The sequence below is a fragment of the Micropterus salmoides genome, unplaced genomic scaffold, assembly GCF_014851395.1.
Source record: "Micropterus salmoides isolate LMB-PRFRI ecotype aquatic unplaced genomic scaffold, ASM1485139v1 Ms_hic_scaffold_19, whole genome shotgun sequence".
NCBI lineage: Eukaryota > Metazoa > Chordata > Actinopteri > Centrarchiformes > Centrarchidae > Micropterus > Micropterus salmoides.
The window spans coordinates 33,363,634-33,382,050 of NW_024041039.1; the positions used below are offsets into that span (position 1 = coordinate 33,363,634).

At 39.1% G+C, this 18,417-nt stretch overlaps 2 protein-coding genes across 2 annotated transcripts in view; one reads left to right on the top strand and one right to left on the bottom strand.

Annotated features, from left to right (window-relative positions):
• Positions 1-9,518, bottom strand: part of LOC119910014 (isovaleryl-CoA dehydrogenase, mitochondrial-like) — a 10,384-nt gene extending 866 nt beyond the window's left edge. The window contains exons 1-10 of the mRNA XM_038728352.1: positions 9,251-9,518; positions 7,839-7,928; positions 7,595-7,646; positions 7,240-7,409; positions 7,048-7,141; positions 2,221-2,351; positions 1,938-2,034; positions 1,741-1,834; positions 249-330; positions 4-82 (exon numbers count right to left, since the gene is read on the bottom strand). Of these exons, the coding sequence (XP_038584280.1) occupies positions 4-82; positions 249-330; positions 1,741-1,834; positions 1,938-2,034; positions 2,221-2,351; positions 7,048-7,141; positions 7,240-7,409; positions 7,595-7,646; positions 7,839-7,928; positions 9,251-9,382 (1,021 nt within the window). The 5' untranslated portion in view covers positions 9,383-9,518. The remainder of the gene's footprint in view (positions 1-3; positions 83-248; positions 331-1,740; positions 1,835-1,937; positions 2,035-2,220; positions 2,352-7,047; positions 7,142-7,239; positions 7,410-7,594; positions 7,647-7,838; positions 7,929-9,250) is intronic.
• Positions 9,519-12,081: 2,563 nt separating this feature from the next.
• LOC119911009 (inositol-trisphosphate 3-kinase A-like) lies at positions 12,082-18,277 on the top strand. Its single transcript, XM_038729902.1, has 3 exons — positions 12,082-13,020; positions 17,453-17,549; positions 18,056-18,277. The coding sequence occupies exons 1-3, from the start codon at positions 12,610-12,612 to the stop codon at positions 18,271-18,273; spliced, it is 726 nt and encodes a 241-aa protein (XP_038585830.1). The 5' UTR covers positions 12,082-12,609; the 3' UTR covers positions 18,274-18,277.
• The last annotated feature ends 140 nt before the right edge of the window (positions 18,278-18,417 follow it).

Sequence of the window (18,417 nt, forward strand, 5' to 3'; positions counted from 1 at the left end):
CACAAGCTCGGGCAACATTGTACACATACTGTCGACAGCAGCTCAGCCTGGTGTACATGTCGGCCATCTTGCCTTGCATCAGCTGCAAACAGATGAATATAAAACATTATGGTAGTTTCACTCTAGTCAAATTACAGTTTTACAATTCTATGGCTTCCAGTGTCACACTAGAGGAATTACATTTTACAAAGCACATTTAGTGGGACTGAAAACTGTACTTTCTTGAAAGGGAAGACTGATGGTCAAACCTGAAAGTGTCCAATTTTCTGTCCGAAAGCTTCTCTGACGTGCAGGTAGGGAACAGAAAAGTCCAAAACTGCCTGCATGATGCTGAAAAGTAACGATAATGTTAAAGACTGGTTCAAGTCACTATTTAACAACAGTGCACATCAGGTAAATAGCAGGATGCCAAAAACAAAAGAGCGAAAGAAAAACACAAATTTTGGTATCTGTCATTTCTTGATTTAGTCTTTCAGTCTTTTAATGACAGGGGTGTTTGTTCTTCTTCGATACATTTTATTTGATAAGCATTTCTAAGCACTTGGGACAAAGCAATGATGTTTCATTCTCACTTTAGAATAATTTCTAAGCCTTCCAGTAATGATAATAGGTTAAAAAAAATGAATAAACACTACTTTGCTGGTGTAGATAAATGTTAACTACATACATATGCAAAGCCTGCAAGCCTGCAAAGCCTAACTAGCAGAGAGAGTGTTGACATGCAAATTATTTCCGGAGAAAAACCTCGGACCAAACTATGCAAAACAGTAGTTACATGCGTTTATAAATATGCTACAGAACACAAAAAAGACCCTCAGCATCAGTGGTGGACTGTAACTACTTTTATTCAAGTACAGTACAAATTTGTTGAACTTGCACCCGAGTATTTTCTTGTCATGCTACTTTCTACTTCTACTCCACTACGTCTCAGAGGGAAATTTTTATAAACTTTATACTCCTCTACATTTATCTAACCGCTTTAGTTACTAGTTACTTTACAAAGTAAGATTTTTACATACAGAACATATGAAGAGTTCATAAAATACGTTTTGTTATGAATTAAACTACCCAACAGTTTAAGTACTAATTAAAAATTGATTGTTTGAAAAGTTGATTGATCAATAAGTCAACTGACAGAAAATTAATTGGCAACTACTGTACATTGATCATAAATCATTTAAGTAATTTTTCATGTACATGTAAAACATTTCATGGTTCCAGCTTCACAAATGGGAGGAGGATAATCTGCTTTTCTGTTTAATTATTTAAATGTATTTGTAATAATGTTGAGGTTTGGACAAAACAAGCATTGTAAAGGTGTCATGTTGGGCTCTGAGTAAATGTTTAACAGCATTTCTTACCATTTTCAGAATTTTTACATCATTAATCATTAGTAACAGTCCGATACAAAATAGTTCAAAATGAGCGCCACCTCAACCAACTACAGCAGAAAAATCCTGCTCTTCTGTACTGCATCAGTAATAATAATCTAATATATTATTAACAGTCACAGGGGCATTTTTCTGCATCGAGTGCTTTTACTTTTAATACATTTTTTTATATGCACACTTTTACTAAAGTTCCAATTTTTAATGCTTATAATATAAAGTATTTTTACAGTTTGGGGTTAGTACTTTTACTAATAAAGTAAGTAAGTAAGTAAATGATCTGAATACTTTGTCCATCACTGCTCAGCATTTTACAGTTTGCAATTGCCTATTATTTCTGCTATAAACTTACCCAATAGGTCCCGCTGCAAGCACCAGCCTCTCCAGGTCTAAGCCGCTCATCATCACGTAAACGCCTTTGTTCAATGGACCGAGGATGTTCTCCTCTTCAACAAAGACACAAACAAAAACATTTTAAAGAAAGTAAATTAAAGACAAAAAAATTACTCTCCTGTTTTCCACAGGTGACTATATGGTTTAGACACACACCTGGGATTTTGCAGTCTTCAAAGATCAGCTCGCAGGTGTTGGATCCCCTCATGCCCAGTTTGTCGAGCTTTTGTGCTGTAGAGAATCCTGGAATTCCCTACACCGTGCACAAACAAAGTCTTTTAATTATTTGACTCATGTTCTTTTCCCATAATCATATTCATTCAACAAAATGCAGGGGTGATCCCCAGAACAGACTAAAACATGTAAACCCCCTATGTCCCCTGACCTACAAGTAAATCCCGAGGTACAGAAGAATACGTCTTCACTTGACTGGATTTACCTTTTCAACAATGAAAGCTGTGATGCCTTTTTGATGAGCCTTAGGATCTGTCTTTGCATAAACAATAAGGATGTCCGCATCTGGCCCATTTGTGATCCAGAACTTGTTGCCATTCAGAACATAGTAGTTGCCTGTAGAAAAATACAAAAGGCGAAATAGAAATTAAGCTATTAATGAATGATATAATGAAAATTTTAAAGCCATTTGTCTGGATCCATGGTAAAATCTCAAATGAACACATATGTTATTAATGGGTTAAAAGAGAGAAGGTGTGAGTGCTGACCTGTGATCGTGGTTAACATATTTTCTGACAGATCAACAACAAATTCTCTCATCCGGAAAACACCACAGTCTCTCTGGTCTAACCAGTACAAATCCAACACGTACCACTACTCTATCATTAACCCAACAGTCAACAACGGCTTCAAAATCTGTTCTTACAAGTCATGAAGTAAGGTGCTGCCACTGCACAATTACACCCTTGAGGTAATGGCACTCACTCACTCAGTGGTGTACCTGTGAAAGCACATAGCAGCTGTATCTTGGCTTTAAATCTTCTGCTTTGATACTGTCAGTTATTTGAGAAACATGAAGGGCACTGTGCCTTCTCTCTTCACATCTTGAATTGAATGAATTACAGATGCACCTAGCTGCACTTAACATAAGGCATGCTGGTTAGAAATTGTGTCTGAATTTTCGCCGGCACTGCAAAACTTCACCACGTCAAGACATTGAAACGTTGCAGGATCAAGGCAACCGCAGTTGCTTTTCTCCAGCTGCACAAAGTTGGAACCACCTTTTGCCTGATTTTGCGGCATTTGTCTTTTTTATTGCCGCAATATCAGTCATTGACCTCAGCTCACAGCAAGTTCATGCAGGTAGAATGTGTCCAACTTGAGGGCGCCATTTTTATACCCCACCCCTGCAGTCGCCTACGCTTCACGTTTGACGATCAAGTCGGCGAAAGTCGGATGCACTCATCTCAAACGCACCTATTGATATATTGTAACCTTTTAAAGGTTGAGTGTATAAGTTTTAGTGGCATCTAGTGGTGAGGGTTACGTATTGTAACCAGCGGCTTAAAGTACATTCATGATCTCCTCGGATGGTCCCATTTCCCGAGTTGTGAAGTCGTTCTTGCAACTTCAGTGTGTGTTCATGTGCTCTTAAGTCAAACTATGGAATCAACATGGACGCTACTACAAAGATGTGTTGGATTAGCATTATCAGAGCACAAAACAACACGCATACATCTAGTTCACTCTACATGGACAACAAACTAACCGTTATAACCATATTATAAATACATACATGTATATACAAAATGTTTTGCACTAACCAAAGTTCTGTATACTTCTTTATGTCCCATGTACACTTTATTTCTCTTTTTCCAATAAATATATAAGGAGAAAAAAAAGATTCTGATTATTCTGACACCACATGAATGCACCATCAGTGCATCAGCTCAGCTCTCTTTTTTCAAGCGCGCAGGAGAAGCTATGGTGCCTGACACGTTCTGTCGGCTCTTGTGCTAAATAATACCTCCATTTGTCCAAATTGCACTTCTCTTCTTATTTCTAATAAACCAGTTGACTACTACTGCTACTACCACTAACTTTACTTCTTCTTTGTACATATTCAACGTAGTGACAAAACGCGCTACTGTAGAATCATGGCGGCGCAACACGGAAACATCCATGTAAGAGGACCCGCAGTGTATTTAGATAGAGATAGCTCATTCTAAGGTAATAAAAATATAACGGTTCATTATGTAATGGTCTTTATACACCACTGAAAACATAGTTATGGATCTTTGGACCTTTAAGTTAATATGGCAAAAAGTTCTTGTACAAGTTATAAAGTTCTGTTTTTGTACAGTAATCTGTGAGGCCCAGCCGGCCTCAGAAACACTCTGCACGAGTCATAAAAATTGAGAAAGCTTTTCATTGGATGCTAAATTAATACATGCATTGACAGCTTGGTTATTGAGAACAGCTTAGAGCTTAACAAAATATCTTTCCAGTGGAATAAAATTACAAAAACAGAAAACACAGTCTTTATAAATTTACTTCAATTTTAGACCATAAAAACTGCAACCAAAAATGCTATAGCCAAATATTTAGGAGATAATGGAGCACAGGCATCATGACGGCTTTGCATCATGAGAATGATAAAAACTCTGGAGTAGTCCGCTTTTTGTTCTGGAAAGCTCAGGCAGTTTCTGTGAGCTTTTAGGGGTGTTGAGAGAAGAGTAGAGAGAGGAGAGAGGGGTAGAGGGAGAGGGGTAGAGAATGAGAGAGGGGCCGACAGCAGAGTGGCGCTTAAGGTGCCAAACGGTCCCACTCGCTCTGCCTCAGGAAACTCACACACAGCAAGGATCAGTCTCTCTCTCCCTCATGCGCTGTGTGTTGCACAATTCAACTCTGGTGGCGGGCAACCGTGTGCGTGAGACGAGCACGACTGCAACAGTTTCACGGGATCGCACCCGCTTGTCACTCCGCCTGTCAGACTGCCTGCTCTCTCATTAAAAAATGATTTACTAGGCGCTTCAATCACTTTCTGTGTGAAAAGAACTTTGGTGCAGCTAGCTTTGAAAACTGCTCAAAGCACTGAATGTCGTGAAACTCTTTTTGTTGTGCGTCGAAAATTTGTCTGGTGAGTATTGCGTCATATGATCGGTTCTTCTGACCGGCCTTTATAGAGACAACCGATGAAACTATTTAAAGGTACAGTGTATAAGTTTTAGTGGCATCTAGTGGTGAGAGTTGCAAATTGCATCCCCCCTCCCTTATCCAAGCGAGTTTTATAGCTACCGTGCCTGAGACAGGACAAAAGATGTCCTCTGTGAGATAGCAGAGAGTTGCCAGTCAAGAAATCAGGGTTCTTTATATTGATATATTAAGAAATTATATTTACTTGATTATTCAGTAAAACCATATGTTATTGTGAATATTATTGTTACTTGTTCATTAAACAACAGCCAGATCAAGAAATGAAGTATTACATGATGTCTCATACTAGCAATCTGCAAATCTTACCAAAATGTCTTTTTAAATTTTTTTAAATACAACAGAAACACAAAGTAGTATTGATTGCCATAATTTCAGCTTGTGGTAAAATGGTGGAACATTTTTAATGGACATTTAGCATGTGAAAGCACAAATGTATGCACAGTGGCAAAGCACTATCCAAAAACAACAACAACAACGTTTTTAATGCAAATTCAGAAAGTATTCATTATTGGTCACTTGATAGGCACACGGTCTTGTTATGTGTCACTATTAGAAGTAAAATACATAAATGTTTTCCACCAGGGCAGTATTCAATAGAAGTTTAGCTGCTGATCTGAGCTTCCATGCTGTTACCATTTTATTGCCAATAATATTCATCAGCGGTTTGTCTCAGGAAGGTAAGGGCACATTTCTGTCCACGCAACAGCTTCCATTTGCATCGCTAAAGTCCGACTAGCTTAATTACCTGTCCAGCAGAAAACAGAAAACGTCAGCTCCACTTTGAAAACATCTGTCCCACATCAAAGCCTTCCATCTGGAAAAATCCACACTGATTATGTCCTTGATCTGTCTGCATCTGTCCCGACTCCTCTGGCTTCATGGTATAAAAAACCCCCAAAGGACTACTCAGAGACTGTTTATTATTATTATTTCCTCTTCTTCTTCTACGGACGCATTTAATGTAGTGATGGGCGTCTACACTGCCGGAATTATACAAGCAGAAGAAGAACGCTGTGATGACAATACGTGCTCTGTAGCGCTGTTTGTCTATTGTCGGCAACCGTAGAAACATGACGTCACAATACGGCGACCTCCATAGAAGGGGGTGTACGCGGGTATGTAGATAAAAATGGCTTATTCTAAGGTAATAAAAACATAATGGTTCATTATGTGAGGTCTTTATACACTACTGAGAACACAGTTATGGATATTATATTGCATTTCTGTCAATTAATCCTCATAAATACTACACACTGAACCTTTAACGCAATCATCAATCTGTCTGCCGATCTGTTGGAGCACGCTTAGTTTCGCTGTATACAGAGACTACACTATTAGCTCCAAAAATAGACTACCAGCAGGTTTGTTGTTAGTTAGTATCCAAAATTATGAGATTCTAAACTTAGTTAACTATATGCATGCTGTAAAAGAGATGAAAAGTTTATCTTTGTCTCTGAACCCTCAACCAGAGTTCAGAGACAAAGTTCAAACAGGTCTCTCATCCGGATATATAGCTGCTGGTGCTGCTAAATTATAAACAGACTGTAACTTTTCGCTTTGCTGCTGTCTCTTTACATACAGTATATCCACTGCTCACACTGACAGTCTGGCCATCCAGCACACACGTGCCACCATGCTGAGTCAGTCACTTGGCAAAAGTAATATTCAGTGGGAAAAAGGCTGAATGCCAAGAGTGTTTTGGTCAAATCCTGAGTCAGTACAATCCACAGGAAATTATTAATTGATTACTTTGATCAGCAGCAGAGCAACCACAGCAAATGTAGCTATTTTTGATGGTAATACAGTTCAAGGAAGGCATATACTGTAAAAATATAAATAAATGAACTACAAGATAGGAGAACCCTTTATTGATCTCCAGAACGGAAATTCAGGTGTCAGGAGTTGCAGCAGCAGAAAGATGGAAATAAGTCCTGATAGAGAAAGTAAGAATAAATACTTTTGTATGGAAACTAAAAATAAGAGTGGAAGTAAAGATAGAAGCTAATAAAGCCAAATTAAGAAAAAGCACAATATGGAATACCTTTAGCATGTAGCACTAATGCAGAGGAATAAATCACACTGTTAGGTGTCCTACCTTGCTTCCTTGCTTTGAGTTTCATGGATACAACATCAGAGCCAGAGTTGGGCTCACTCATGGCCAGGGCTCCTACATGTTCTCCTGTCATTAACTGACAACAGGAAAGACCACGATGAGAATGAAGAATTGAATCCATCTTAGCTTGTGGTTTGATGTATTTTGTAAAGGGTGAGTTGTTTTGACCCTGACCTTTGGCAAGTACTTCTCCTTCTGTTTCTCGTTGGCGTGGCGTACCATCTGGTTGACACAGAGGTTGGAGTGGGCGCCATAACTGAGAGCAATGGCTGCTGACACTCGTGACATTTCCTCCATCACAATGACATGATCGAGGTAGCCCAATCCGGTGCCTCCATATTCCACTGAAGGAGATGTAGACAGTAAATGCAATTAAAAAACCTACAGCAGAAAAATGCAGCCTTCAGTCCATGCTTAGGTAAGAAAAAATAAACATCTTCCCTAATGGATCATCAAAATTGTATGTATGTAACTGTAATGCAACTGCTTCTACATATAGAATGAGTGCATTTCCCTCCAGCTGTCTTACCTGGAGCAGTCATCCCAAGGAATCCCATCTCCCCCATTTCCTTCCAAAACTCCTGGTGTAGAGAAAACACAAAACATTACCAAGACAGAAATCCTGCTCTAGGCTTGATGATAATTCTACATGTGGATTGACACAACTCCAATACGAGATCCAGCAAAGCGGGGGTGTGCACATCATGTTACCATATTCTGAATTATTCAACTAAATCAGGGAACTACTGGTACAATAAAGTGTTTCAACTCACCCTCATTTCTGGAAATTCATTCCGCTTGTCAATCTCATCGGCATGAGGTGCAAGCTTTTCTGCTAAGAATTTACGAACCGTCTGCCTGAGCTGTACGACAGAAACAACACAAACAACGGTCTTTAAAATAACTGATTTGTGTATCATATATCATTATTTTATTAAAAGCACTGAAAAATGAACAAGACTGGCATTTAGTTGCCATTTTCCTCCTTCGGACTGCAGACTGAAACACTGATCATCTTTACCTAAGAGCAATTGGAGCCAAACGTGCTGTTTGAGTTCCAGGTGGACTGTCCTAAGCAGAACGTTACTTTGGAAATTAATAGGTTACTGATTACAAGTTACCTTATTTAAAATGTAATGTTTACTTTTTCAAAGTAATGTAACTTGTTACATTTAATTACTTTTTTATTACTTTTTAAAATTTCTAATGCATGTTTTCAACTGTTAACCATTTTCAAAATTCAGCTTAAGAGGCAATTTAACGTGCAGACTGGTGGCAAATTCAAACATGAGAACCAATCAAAAGCATCTGAATAGCATCAAACTTTACTTAATGGCTGTAGCTGAAATTGGCAAAGAAAGAAATTGGGCACATTAAAAACAAGCAAAGCAACAAAATGAATATCATTCATCATATAGTTTTACAGAAAATATTCAGATGTAACTTCTAATGTAATCATGGACATTATCATAAGTAACTGTAATTTAACTACAAAGTTTTCCAAGTAACTGATTACAGTTAAATTTATTTTGTAACAAAATTACATGTAAGTGGTTACACCCCAACACTGGTGCAACTGACTGTACAGGTATATTCAACCTCTTAATGGCCAGGACTGAAGGACACTTTCTGCCAATTAAATCCTTTAGATATGAACCCCACCCCCTTTGCCCTCCTCCCCAGCCAGCGTCCATTCTCTCTCACTTTTTACCAACAAACCACTAACCTGCTGTCAACCTGGGTTAAAATGATAAATCTTTATTGGGAAGCATGTTTGGATGAGCCTTTCACCCCTCTCACTGTCTAAGAAACATGTCCATGACAGCTTAAGTTATCTCAGGTAAACTTATAACCTGGCTCCAGAGAAAGTATTAGTACTTAAGAATTACTTAGTATAACTTACTTGCTTTAGTGCTTCAATGTGCAAACAAAACTAATATTCAGACTAATATTATTAGTAGCTGGAGAGTGCGAAATCTGTTAGCTAGGTCGGCTAATATTATCAAGGACTTCTTATCTGCGACTGTTGGCTAACGTTATGTCATCACGTCACGTGCACAGCGTCCCTAAAAACAGCCATACGGTTTCACATTAAGCTTTGTTTATGTGATTTAAGGGATGTTTTTTTCTGCACAGACAAGTGAGCTTTGTGTTGCTTGAATGTTAGCTAGCCAGTGTAGCTAACCTGAATCTGCTCGTCGGTGAGTCCGTTCACCACATCGTCCACCGGGATGGCAGCACCGGCGCATCCCCTCCTCGTCACCGCCGGGATGGACAACCTGGAGCACAAGCGGAGAGCGTTTCGGACGGCAAACATGGTTGTAGACTGATAAGGAAAAGGAGAGAAATAAACCTGAAAGAGGTTGTTGACTGACAGACCCCGGGACAGCTGTCCTTTAACAAAAAGTATGAGGTCTAACCTAACTCTGACTCTTTTTCTCTGTCCCACTAACGTCATCCCCTCTTGTCTTTCTTCTTATCGGCTCATTAACGCCACCTGCTGGACTGGCGTGTAGATCAGTACATCAGTTAACTGACCAAAACACACAACCAAGTTTCTCTTAGAAAGTAAATTAAATGAAGTTATACTGTATTTTGTGTCTCTTACAGTGGTGGACTTAACTACATATTTGAAGTGCTTCCACTCGAGTATTTTCTTTTCATGCCACTTCCTACTTCTACTCCACTAGTTAAACCTCAGAGGGAGATAATGTAGGCTGTTTTGTGCTCCACTACATTTAGCTGACAGCTTTAGTTACTAGTTACTTTACTAATTAAGATTTTTACATACAGAAAATATGTTTTTTTTATAAATTAAACTACAGTTTGTTCAAGTAGTCTACAGCTGAAACAATTAGTTGATCAATTAATAAGTCAGTTGAGAGAGAATGTATTGACAACTAATTTGATCATAAAGTCGTTTAAGTAATTTTTCTTGTAATAACATTTGATGTTTTTCCTTTCAATTATTTTAATAATTTGAATGTATTTTTAACAATGTGAGGATTTGCTCTTTTTCCTTTTAATAATTTGAATTTATTTTTAATAATGCTGAGGTTTGGCCTGTTGGTCAGACGAAACAAGCATTGTGATGGTGTCACTATGGGCTCTGGGTAATTGTGACGTATTTCTCACTATTTTCAGAATTTTTACAAACCAAATAATGTGTGTATGATGTATAATGGGGAAAATTAGCCGCAGATTAATCCATTATGAAAATAATCATATCAGTATATAATATAATATCAGTATATCATATCAATATAATCATATCATATCATATAATCAATCATAACTATTTTCAAAATAGTTCAAAATGAGCTCCACACCAACCAACCAACTACAGCAGTAAAATCCTGCTTTTACATTAATTTAGGGATATGCAACATTTGAGTACAAAACTGAAACAACGAGTACTTAAAACTTGACTTTTTTGACATTCTTAAAAATTATTTCTGATAATATTAACCCACGCTTGTTAACAGAGGCTGAGCATTTTGAGCCCTTGGAGTTTTGAGGGCCCTGGGGCAGCAATACCTGGTTGGCAATTCAACTTTCCCTCACTGCTGTGAAAAATGAGCTTTATGGCACAAATATAAGGTTGCATTATTTGCACAATGTGGCACCTATTTATTGTATAACTCAGTACTTTCTACCTCATTCAGTGCATATTAGCTTTCACACTCATGTTCAAGTAACGAAAAAACATTGCATCCAGCTATGCTTCTAATTATCTATCAATTGGCATACTTGTATTGTCATCTGTCCAGAGAAGGCATGATCTCTTGACGAGACGTGCCAACTTCAGCCCACAACAGAGAGGAAGAAGAGGGCAGAAAGATAGAGAAAGGGAAGGGGAACTACAACAAAGTCTGTGCTCTGATTAAGAGAGGGAAGAGGAGAAAGTGTTCATTTAGCCTACAATATGTGTGCAGTAGTGTGTGTGTGTGTGTGTGTGTGTGTGTGTGTGTGTACAATTTGGAAAAATTCCCCAACTTAAAGCATATATTCCTAATTGTTTCTCAAAGAAGAAATTTTGGTGAGCTGCTGATATTTTTTTGAATCTGTGTTTGTTGGCGATTTAGTAGTTACTTTTTATGAATACAGATTGTTCACTTTTGTTATTTTTTATTTGAGAATAGAAAAGCCGTAGGCTGCAGGGTCAAAGCCTTGGTAGCAGGCTGCCGTGGCTGCCACTCTTTTCCCGTCTCACCCTTCATCACTCTTTGATTGTGTATCTCACAAGTCAGCCCACCTTCAGGAGTCACACTTAATAAACCCTATAAACTATGAACCCTTAAATCCACGTCACCTGCTTGATCACACCTTTAGTCCACCTGTCCAGGACTGATGAATGATGTTATACAGGATGCTGCAGTGTGTCAAACAACAATAACTTAATTTGTGCTCACCCATAGGCTAATCTAATAAAAATAAACAAATCAGCTTAGCCAGAATAATTATAGACACATGTAGCCTAAACTTACTGTTGATGCATGTTTTGCTGTTCAGTAATGTAAGGAACATAGGAACAAAAATTACTTTAAAATGTACTGCATGTATTTCATAATTTCTGAGTCACCACAATGACTGTAACTGTGTATTTAGGTTTTGTCCGATTAGATCATCCAGTTTCACACCATCTTTCCTCTCAGCGCTGACTGTTCCTTGTCAAGAGACCAAGAGACTGTCAGCAGTAAAGCCGCACTGGAGCGTCGCCTCCTGGAATTATAGGCTAATGACATGATAATAACGACTTTTTGAAATTTTAATACTTTCTTTCGTGCTGCCAGATGTCAATGGCGACACGTTTTTATTTAATGTCCAAGTATATGTAGGCATTTTTTATTTTGAAATTACGCACACTTGCACTGAGTTTGTTAGAGATAAAAGATTAGTCCTGTGATCGAAACCCTGTTAGTGTGCATTACACGTAGTTTATTTGTCATTTGAAGTGATAGGCTACAGTTTTGTGTAATTAAACCACAGCTTGAATGTTTGAAAGCTGAAGCCTTAAAGGAAGGTTTATGTAGCCTAGTTGCGTGTCTTTAGGCAGAAACATTTCGATGCAGCAACTAAAACTAAGTAGCCTATTATCTTTGTGTAGCTGATGGCACGCTAAGCACCTTTTGATTTAATGGTTGAATGTAGGGTTATGTTAATGTCGTAGATCAGCGCGAGAAAAAAAAAACTTGTCAGCTGGTTTAAATTTTCAGTCAGGAAGCGAGAGATGCAATGCGGAAGATAATAAACATTTCTCCATTGTACAGTTGTGTGAGTGAGTGCGCGTGTCAAACCGCGTAGAAGCGCGAGCCACGCCGCGACCAGAGAGGGGTTCCCCTTTCCAACAGAGCAGGGAGGCTGACAGAGGCTCCTTAACGTGTGAAAACTCGGACAACTAACAACCAGAAAGTACCGCCGTGGATCGACTGAACACCTAAAGTCAAACTGCTTTTCTGAAAGTGAAATGACCAGATTTGAAGGTTAAAGTGCATCTGTTTTGCGCCTCTCGTCGTGCGCTCTCACGACGGATTTAGGTCTCCGATGCCCAAAGAGTGCAGGAGAAAGACCTCCAAGGACTTCGGGCTTTCTGGAATAAACGAGGGGTCGCGTTCAGAGCGGAGAACAGCCGCGAAGTCGTCGCAGATTTGCGATGGTCTCATTCAGAAAGCCGCTCAAATCGCCCCGTCGTCCGCCGCCGGAGCGCCGACTGTGATGGATGCGCGCCGGGTACCGCAGGTAACCATCACCCCGGAGGGAGGCGGCTCCTCCCGGGAAATGCAGCAGGAGGATTGGGATGATGTGGTGGACGGATCCCTGCGCAGGAAGCTGTCCAACTCATCTATCTCCTCTGGAGGGTCCTCCGCTGTGGAGTCCGAGGATGACCTACTCAGTGACAACGAGACCAAAAGCAAAGGCATCATCACGTTAGAGCACCTTGGGGACACCGGAGAAGTAAGATAATGATGTACTAGCCTACAGTCTTCAACATGAGTTTTCATGGGTCCCTGGCGGGTTTTGCAAGGGCTTACCTGCGAATCATTTGTCTGTAGTTTATACCATTTCCTAGTTACATAGTGTAGCCTATAACAATAATTCTAAACATTCTCTGTATAAACACAGTTATATAATGCATGACTAAATCAACTACAGCTAAAGTGCCCATGAAGCATCCTGGGACAAATTGCCGTTCTTGACCTCAAATCTGCATCCCCTATAATTACCCTGTTCCAGCAAAGAGCTGATGTTTTGAGAACAAGAAACAGTGAAGCACTGCACAACATAAAAAGCAGTCAGCAAACTACTTCCTCACATAAGATCTCTGGGATTGATCTGACTGCAGAGAGGAGGCAATTACAGTAGCATTTGTTAAAAGTTTGTTTAGTTGATTTTTTTATTCCCATAAACATGTCAAATAAGTGAGTTCTCTCTTGGAATTTTTTTTTTTGGTATCATTTCTGCACTTTTTTAAATCATAGATTAAACAACCTTAAGATCCATGTCAGAGAGGGCAGGACAATCTCCAGGAAATCTGATTTGTCCCCCATTGAAATCACATTATCTCTCCTTATGTTTAATGGGTTATCAAAGCCTTTCACATCACCCTAATGATGCCAGGCCTAACCCCAACTGAAACCAACACGAAGAAGCTTGCTCAAAGTGGCAAGCTGTCAGAGTCGTGCTTTTCTTCCACATCATTTTGTTTACTGCCAATTATCTTCGTGATTTAACATTTGAAAAACACAAGCAGTCCCTTTTTTAGTATTCTTAGTGGCATCTTTTAATATAAATAATGTTGTGTCTTTTTTCCCCCACAGGCTCTTAAGGGTGTAGCTCATAGCCTACGCATTAACAATAATAAAAATGCTTCTGTTGTATGTTAAATGTCAGTTCAACAAGTCCTGTAAGTCCTGACCTTTAACACCATCATTCCCTCGGCAGGACACACCTTTAGTTCAATAGAAGGTGGAAATTTGTTTGCCTATGACATTCTTGGCTGATAAAGCTTCACTTGTAGCCAAGAAGTCCCAGTCTTATTAAACATGCATTGCACATGCATTCAAATAAAGCTGTTTTATTCCCTTCAGAAAAATCTGATAGTCTACATTTCTATTTGAATTGAACATGTTATTTTTTGCAGCTGTAGAGGTTATACTCGATCATCATCTCATCATGTGATTTTGCAGAGAAGTTGAGTGTGATCATATTGGGTCACCTCCTGGTTTCTTTAGTCAGACAACATAATCTGCTTTTTGTGTACAGTGTCACCACGTTACACTCAGGTTCAGACTTTTCATTGGGTGTGTCTTTTTATGGCACTGCTACCCCTCTCTGCCTTCTCCTTACAAGGTCTGTAGCTGTCACTTTCTTTTAAACAGACTGAATACACATTGCCCATTAAGCGTCTGTGTGTCTGTGTGTGTGTGAGAAAGACATAGTGTTGGATATGTCTCACTATTCCCTGAACACAACATTGTCCAATCAAGTGAGGCTAGGTATGAAGGCTTTACCAAAGTAAAGGTTTGCTGTTTATCAGCTCTTTCAGGCGGCATAACATGAAATATGCTGGCCATGTCACCTCGGAAAATAGCCACTTTTTCTGCTTCTGCCTCTTCAGCCCCTTCAGCCCACTCATACGCCCACCTACCAACACACACAGTACAGCACAGGCTGCATATCATTGTGTAATCATTTTTTTTGTGGTCAGTAGCCAAATTAGACCTTTGACATTTAACAAAGAACCACTTCAGGAAGTCAAAAACACTTGTTTATCAGTACTTAGCTTTTGGGAGTTCACACTTTAATGCATGTGTAATACAGATTAGTTATTAATTAACATCTGAAAATCTTGCAGTGGTTTACATTTCATTAGCACTTAAAGATGACAATACAGCTTCACACAGAAGGCATGAGTTATAACGGCTAGCTACCAAAAACTGGTTGAGTGACTCAGTCCCTGGAAATGCATTTTTGGAAACTGGTAAAGTTCTCTTTCCGTGGTCTATGTTCGCAGCATTGCTATCGACTACTATCGACCGGCATTGGTGCTGTGTCAGTGTGTCATACACCCAACAGGCCCGGTGTTACAGAGAAATGGTGGGTCAACAAGCAGAGAGCAAACATTAGGCTAAACCTAAAAATATTTTCATTTTCATTTGTGAAAGTAAACAAAATGTACTGCCCTTGCATGGATTGTGAATGTATATTTACTCAAGTTCTGTACAATTTTTAGGTTCTTCATTTACTCAAATACTTACTAAGTATTTTTATTGTGTACTTCCGCTTCACAACATTTCAGAGGGAAATACTGTGCTTTTTAAAAAAACATTTATTTCACAACTATAATTACCAGTTACTTTTAAAATTAAGATTTTACGTGATACAATGCATTGTTATGGATAGTGTTTCTATGAGTTGTTAGCAGTGCAAGGCCCAAACAGGTAAAATTATTCAAGAATATTTCACAAAAACAGATTAGGGAAAATTCCCCTCAAAATGAATACAAATATTCTTCTTTCCTGCCCCATTAATCATTTCACAACCCCTCAGATTTATCTTTATATAAACTACTACACATAGACTGTACAGTAGCTAAAGTACAGTAGCTCCACCCTGACCTGTAGAACCTACAACAGTAAAATTCTATAAAGATAGATGCATCAGTACCAACAATCTAATAATGCCATACTTATTTGATAATTTATATAATATAGAGTACTTTTACTTCAGTACTCCATTACTTGGAGTATTTTTACATTGTTGTATTGGTACTTTTACCAGGTAAAGGATCTGAACACTCTTCCACTGGCAGCTTCTGTGTTTTCTTGGACAATAGTATATAGTAAGCAGACTTGCTAAGTCAAAAATGAAAGCAGTGTTATCAGTATGAACTCTTGTGGTTTCTGTCATCATGGTGTGAGTAACATGACGTTTCAAAGTCAGACTACGTGTAAAATGTAAATATTCTGCAGGGTTGTCATGTTTCCATCATAACTCAGAGTTCAGATCTAACTTTCCATTGGATGAGACGTTACACCACATGACCCCGTCTCCACACTCCACACTTTATTTCAGTCAACTGACAATAAAGATAAAGACTTGCAGCAATAAAATAAATGCTCGTTTGTGGGAGTCTTAAGACCTTCACATGCGATATTATCAGTAAACAAGTAGCACTGGAGTAAGTGAAGCGTATCACCTGACATTTAAGAGAGACTGGCTGATGCACAGTTCTGCTATTAGTGAGGACGGGGAGCTGTGAGACACTCAAGCATGAGCTGAGTGTTTCACTAACACGAGAGTCCCTGTTTCATTTCCTGTTTCCATCAGAACACACAGAATAAAATGACCTCTCCGAAGCATAAAGATAGGATCATGAGAACATGTGCTGCTTTTCCTTTCCAACGCCTGGGAGTTTCTTTATTTGGTTTCTTTTCCTCATAGTTAAATTTGAGATGAGTGTATAGAAATATAATCCTCTTAGTGTTAAAGTGGGCACTATTTGAGACATGGTCAGTTCTCTGGGAGGGAATATAACAGGCAGTTCCCCATAAGTGAGAAGCACTACTGTGTCTCTGTGAAATATGCAAGCTGTTACTGTGTTTTCCTGTGTTTTTTTTTTCTGTGTGTGCGCATAGTGAGAGACAGAGAAAGAGGGAGAAAGTGTGTGTGGTGGGAGGAGACAAACAAACAAACAACTTTGAAAAAAAAAAAACATCTCTGCCAAGAAAAGATAATTCACTCGTCACAGCCATCTTTTCTTTTTTTGTTTTTGTTTTTGTCTTTGCTCAGGTTTCAGTGCATACTTTAATTTGGTCGTATGACACCAAGAAATTCAGACGTCGCTAACAAGTGAGTGGGAGTTGAGAGGCCAGCAGCAAGGGCAGCGTCAACCTTGAGTATTCCTCAGATTTCCCCTTGAGATATGGCAGTTTGACCAAAGATGAAGAAATTATACATGCTATTCAATTATTCAGTGTGAATATGCTACTTCAATATAAAAACAACATAAGCAGGAAATGCATTTAGCTGTACATTCATGCTGTTAGATAGTAGATTTAGACTCTCTGTGAATCAGTGTTGGAGGCCCGTCACCACACCACTCTGGAGATGCTGAATAGAGATGTTGAGTGCAGATATGAGTTTCCACAGAAATGGCATTTTACTGACCTAGATTGGAGGTTTCACACAGTGGAAAACCAAAAGCCTGGCATCAGATTTGGGTAGAATTGCTTATGTGATCAGATTTCTATTCAGACAGTATGGGGTGGACCAAGGTTCAGTGACCTTACAGCACTTCTCCTTGTTATCAGATCTTTTATGTGAGCAAATGTACAGAGAGAGCCAAAAACCTCTAATCACTTCTGTTTGTTTTCCTTCTTTTCAGAGCAAGCCGTGGTGGAAGTTAAAGACGATCGTCCACTGGCCCTTTAGTGCTACCCAGAGGAGAAAACTGAGCTGGGTTCAGCTAGCCGGGCATAAAGGTATGTCCTGTTCAGACCATCACATACTGTTTCTGATGCACTGTAGATCCCCGACGGAGAAATCTGATGTCCTGTTTGGTGTGCAGTCTTTGATATAACACGTTTCTTTTTAGTATTTTTGTTGTATCATTTTTGTTGTGTTGTTCAAATTGTCTGACAGATTTATGGAATGGGAAAAATGGAGGATAAGAGGTCACCACACCGACAGGGATTAAAACACTTTAGCTTGACGAATGCTTGCTGTCATGGATGATGATGTTAGACCTATTGTTTCACTGTCACACAGTCTCACCGCAAGAGACACAATCACTGAATTCAAAAGAACTGACATGGCCTAGCCACATGTCACTGGAAGTAAGAATAATTTGCAGCCCGAGGCCCAAAAGTTTCCTTGGATTCTAATATAGAAACTTTTACTCACTGGCAAAATCAGGTCTTGTGTCTTCTCTTCCCTCCTGTTCGTGAATGCTCAAAATCCCAAAATACTTGTCTTTATCTGATCCCAGGTAACTTCAAAGCAGCAGACGAGGGCACCATCCTGAAGAAGTTCTCGGAAAACGAGATGCAGTGTTTTGAGAAGCTGAGGGATGACGCACTCCTACCGTTTGTGCCCGGTTACCACGGCACTGTGGAAAAAGATGGAGAGACTTTCCTTCATATGACTGACCTGCTGGCGAACTTTGACCATCCCAATGTCATGGACTGCAAGATGGGAGTGAGGTAAGGAAGTAAGGTATTCATTTAGTCATTTTTATCCATGGTCTTTTCTATACAGGTACTGGTGTCAAAAAGGGAAATTTCTTTGTAGCATAATTCTGCTACACTAAGTGCAAATTTGAAATGACTATGACATTGTTTATTGATGTGT

Excerpts from the sequence above, each read along its gene's own strand:
- LOC119911009 (XM_038729902.1), top strand. The coding sequence starts at position 12,610 with ATGCCCAAAGAGTGCAGGAGAAAGACCTCCAAGGACTTCGGGCTTTCT. Across the intron at positions 13,021-17,452 it reads ACCTTGGGGACACCGGAGAA|AGCAAGCCGTGGTGGAAGTT; the intron begins GTAAGATAATGA and ends CCTTCTTTTCAG. Across the intron at positions 17,550-18,055 it reads TCAGCTAGCCGGGCATAAAG|GTAACTTCAAAGCAGCAGAC; the intron begins GTATGTCCTGTT and ends ATCTGATCCCAG.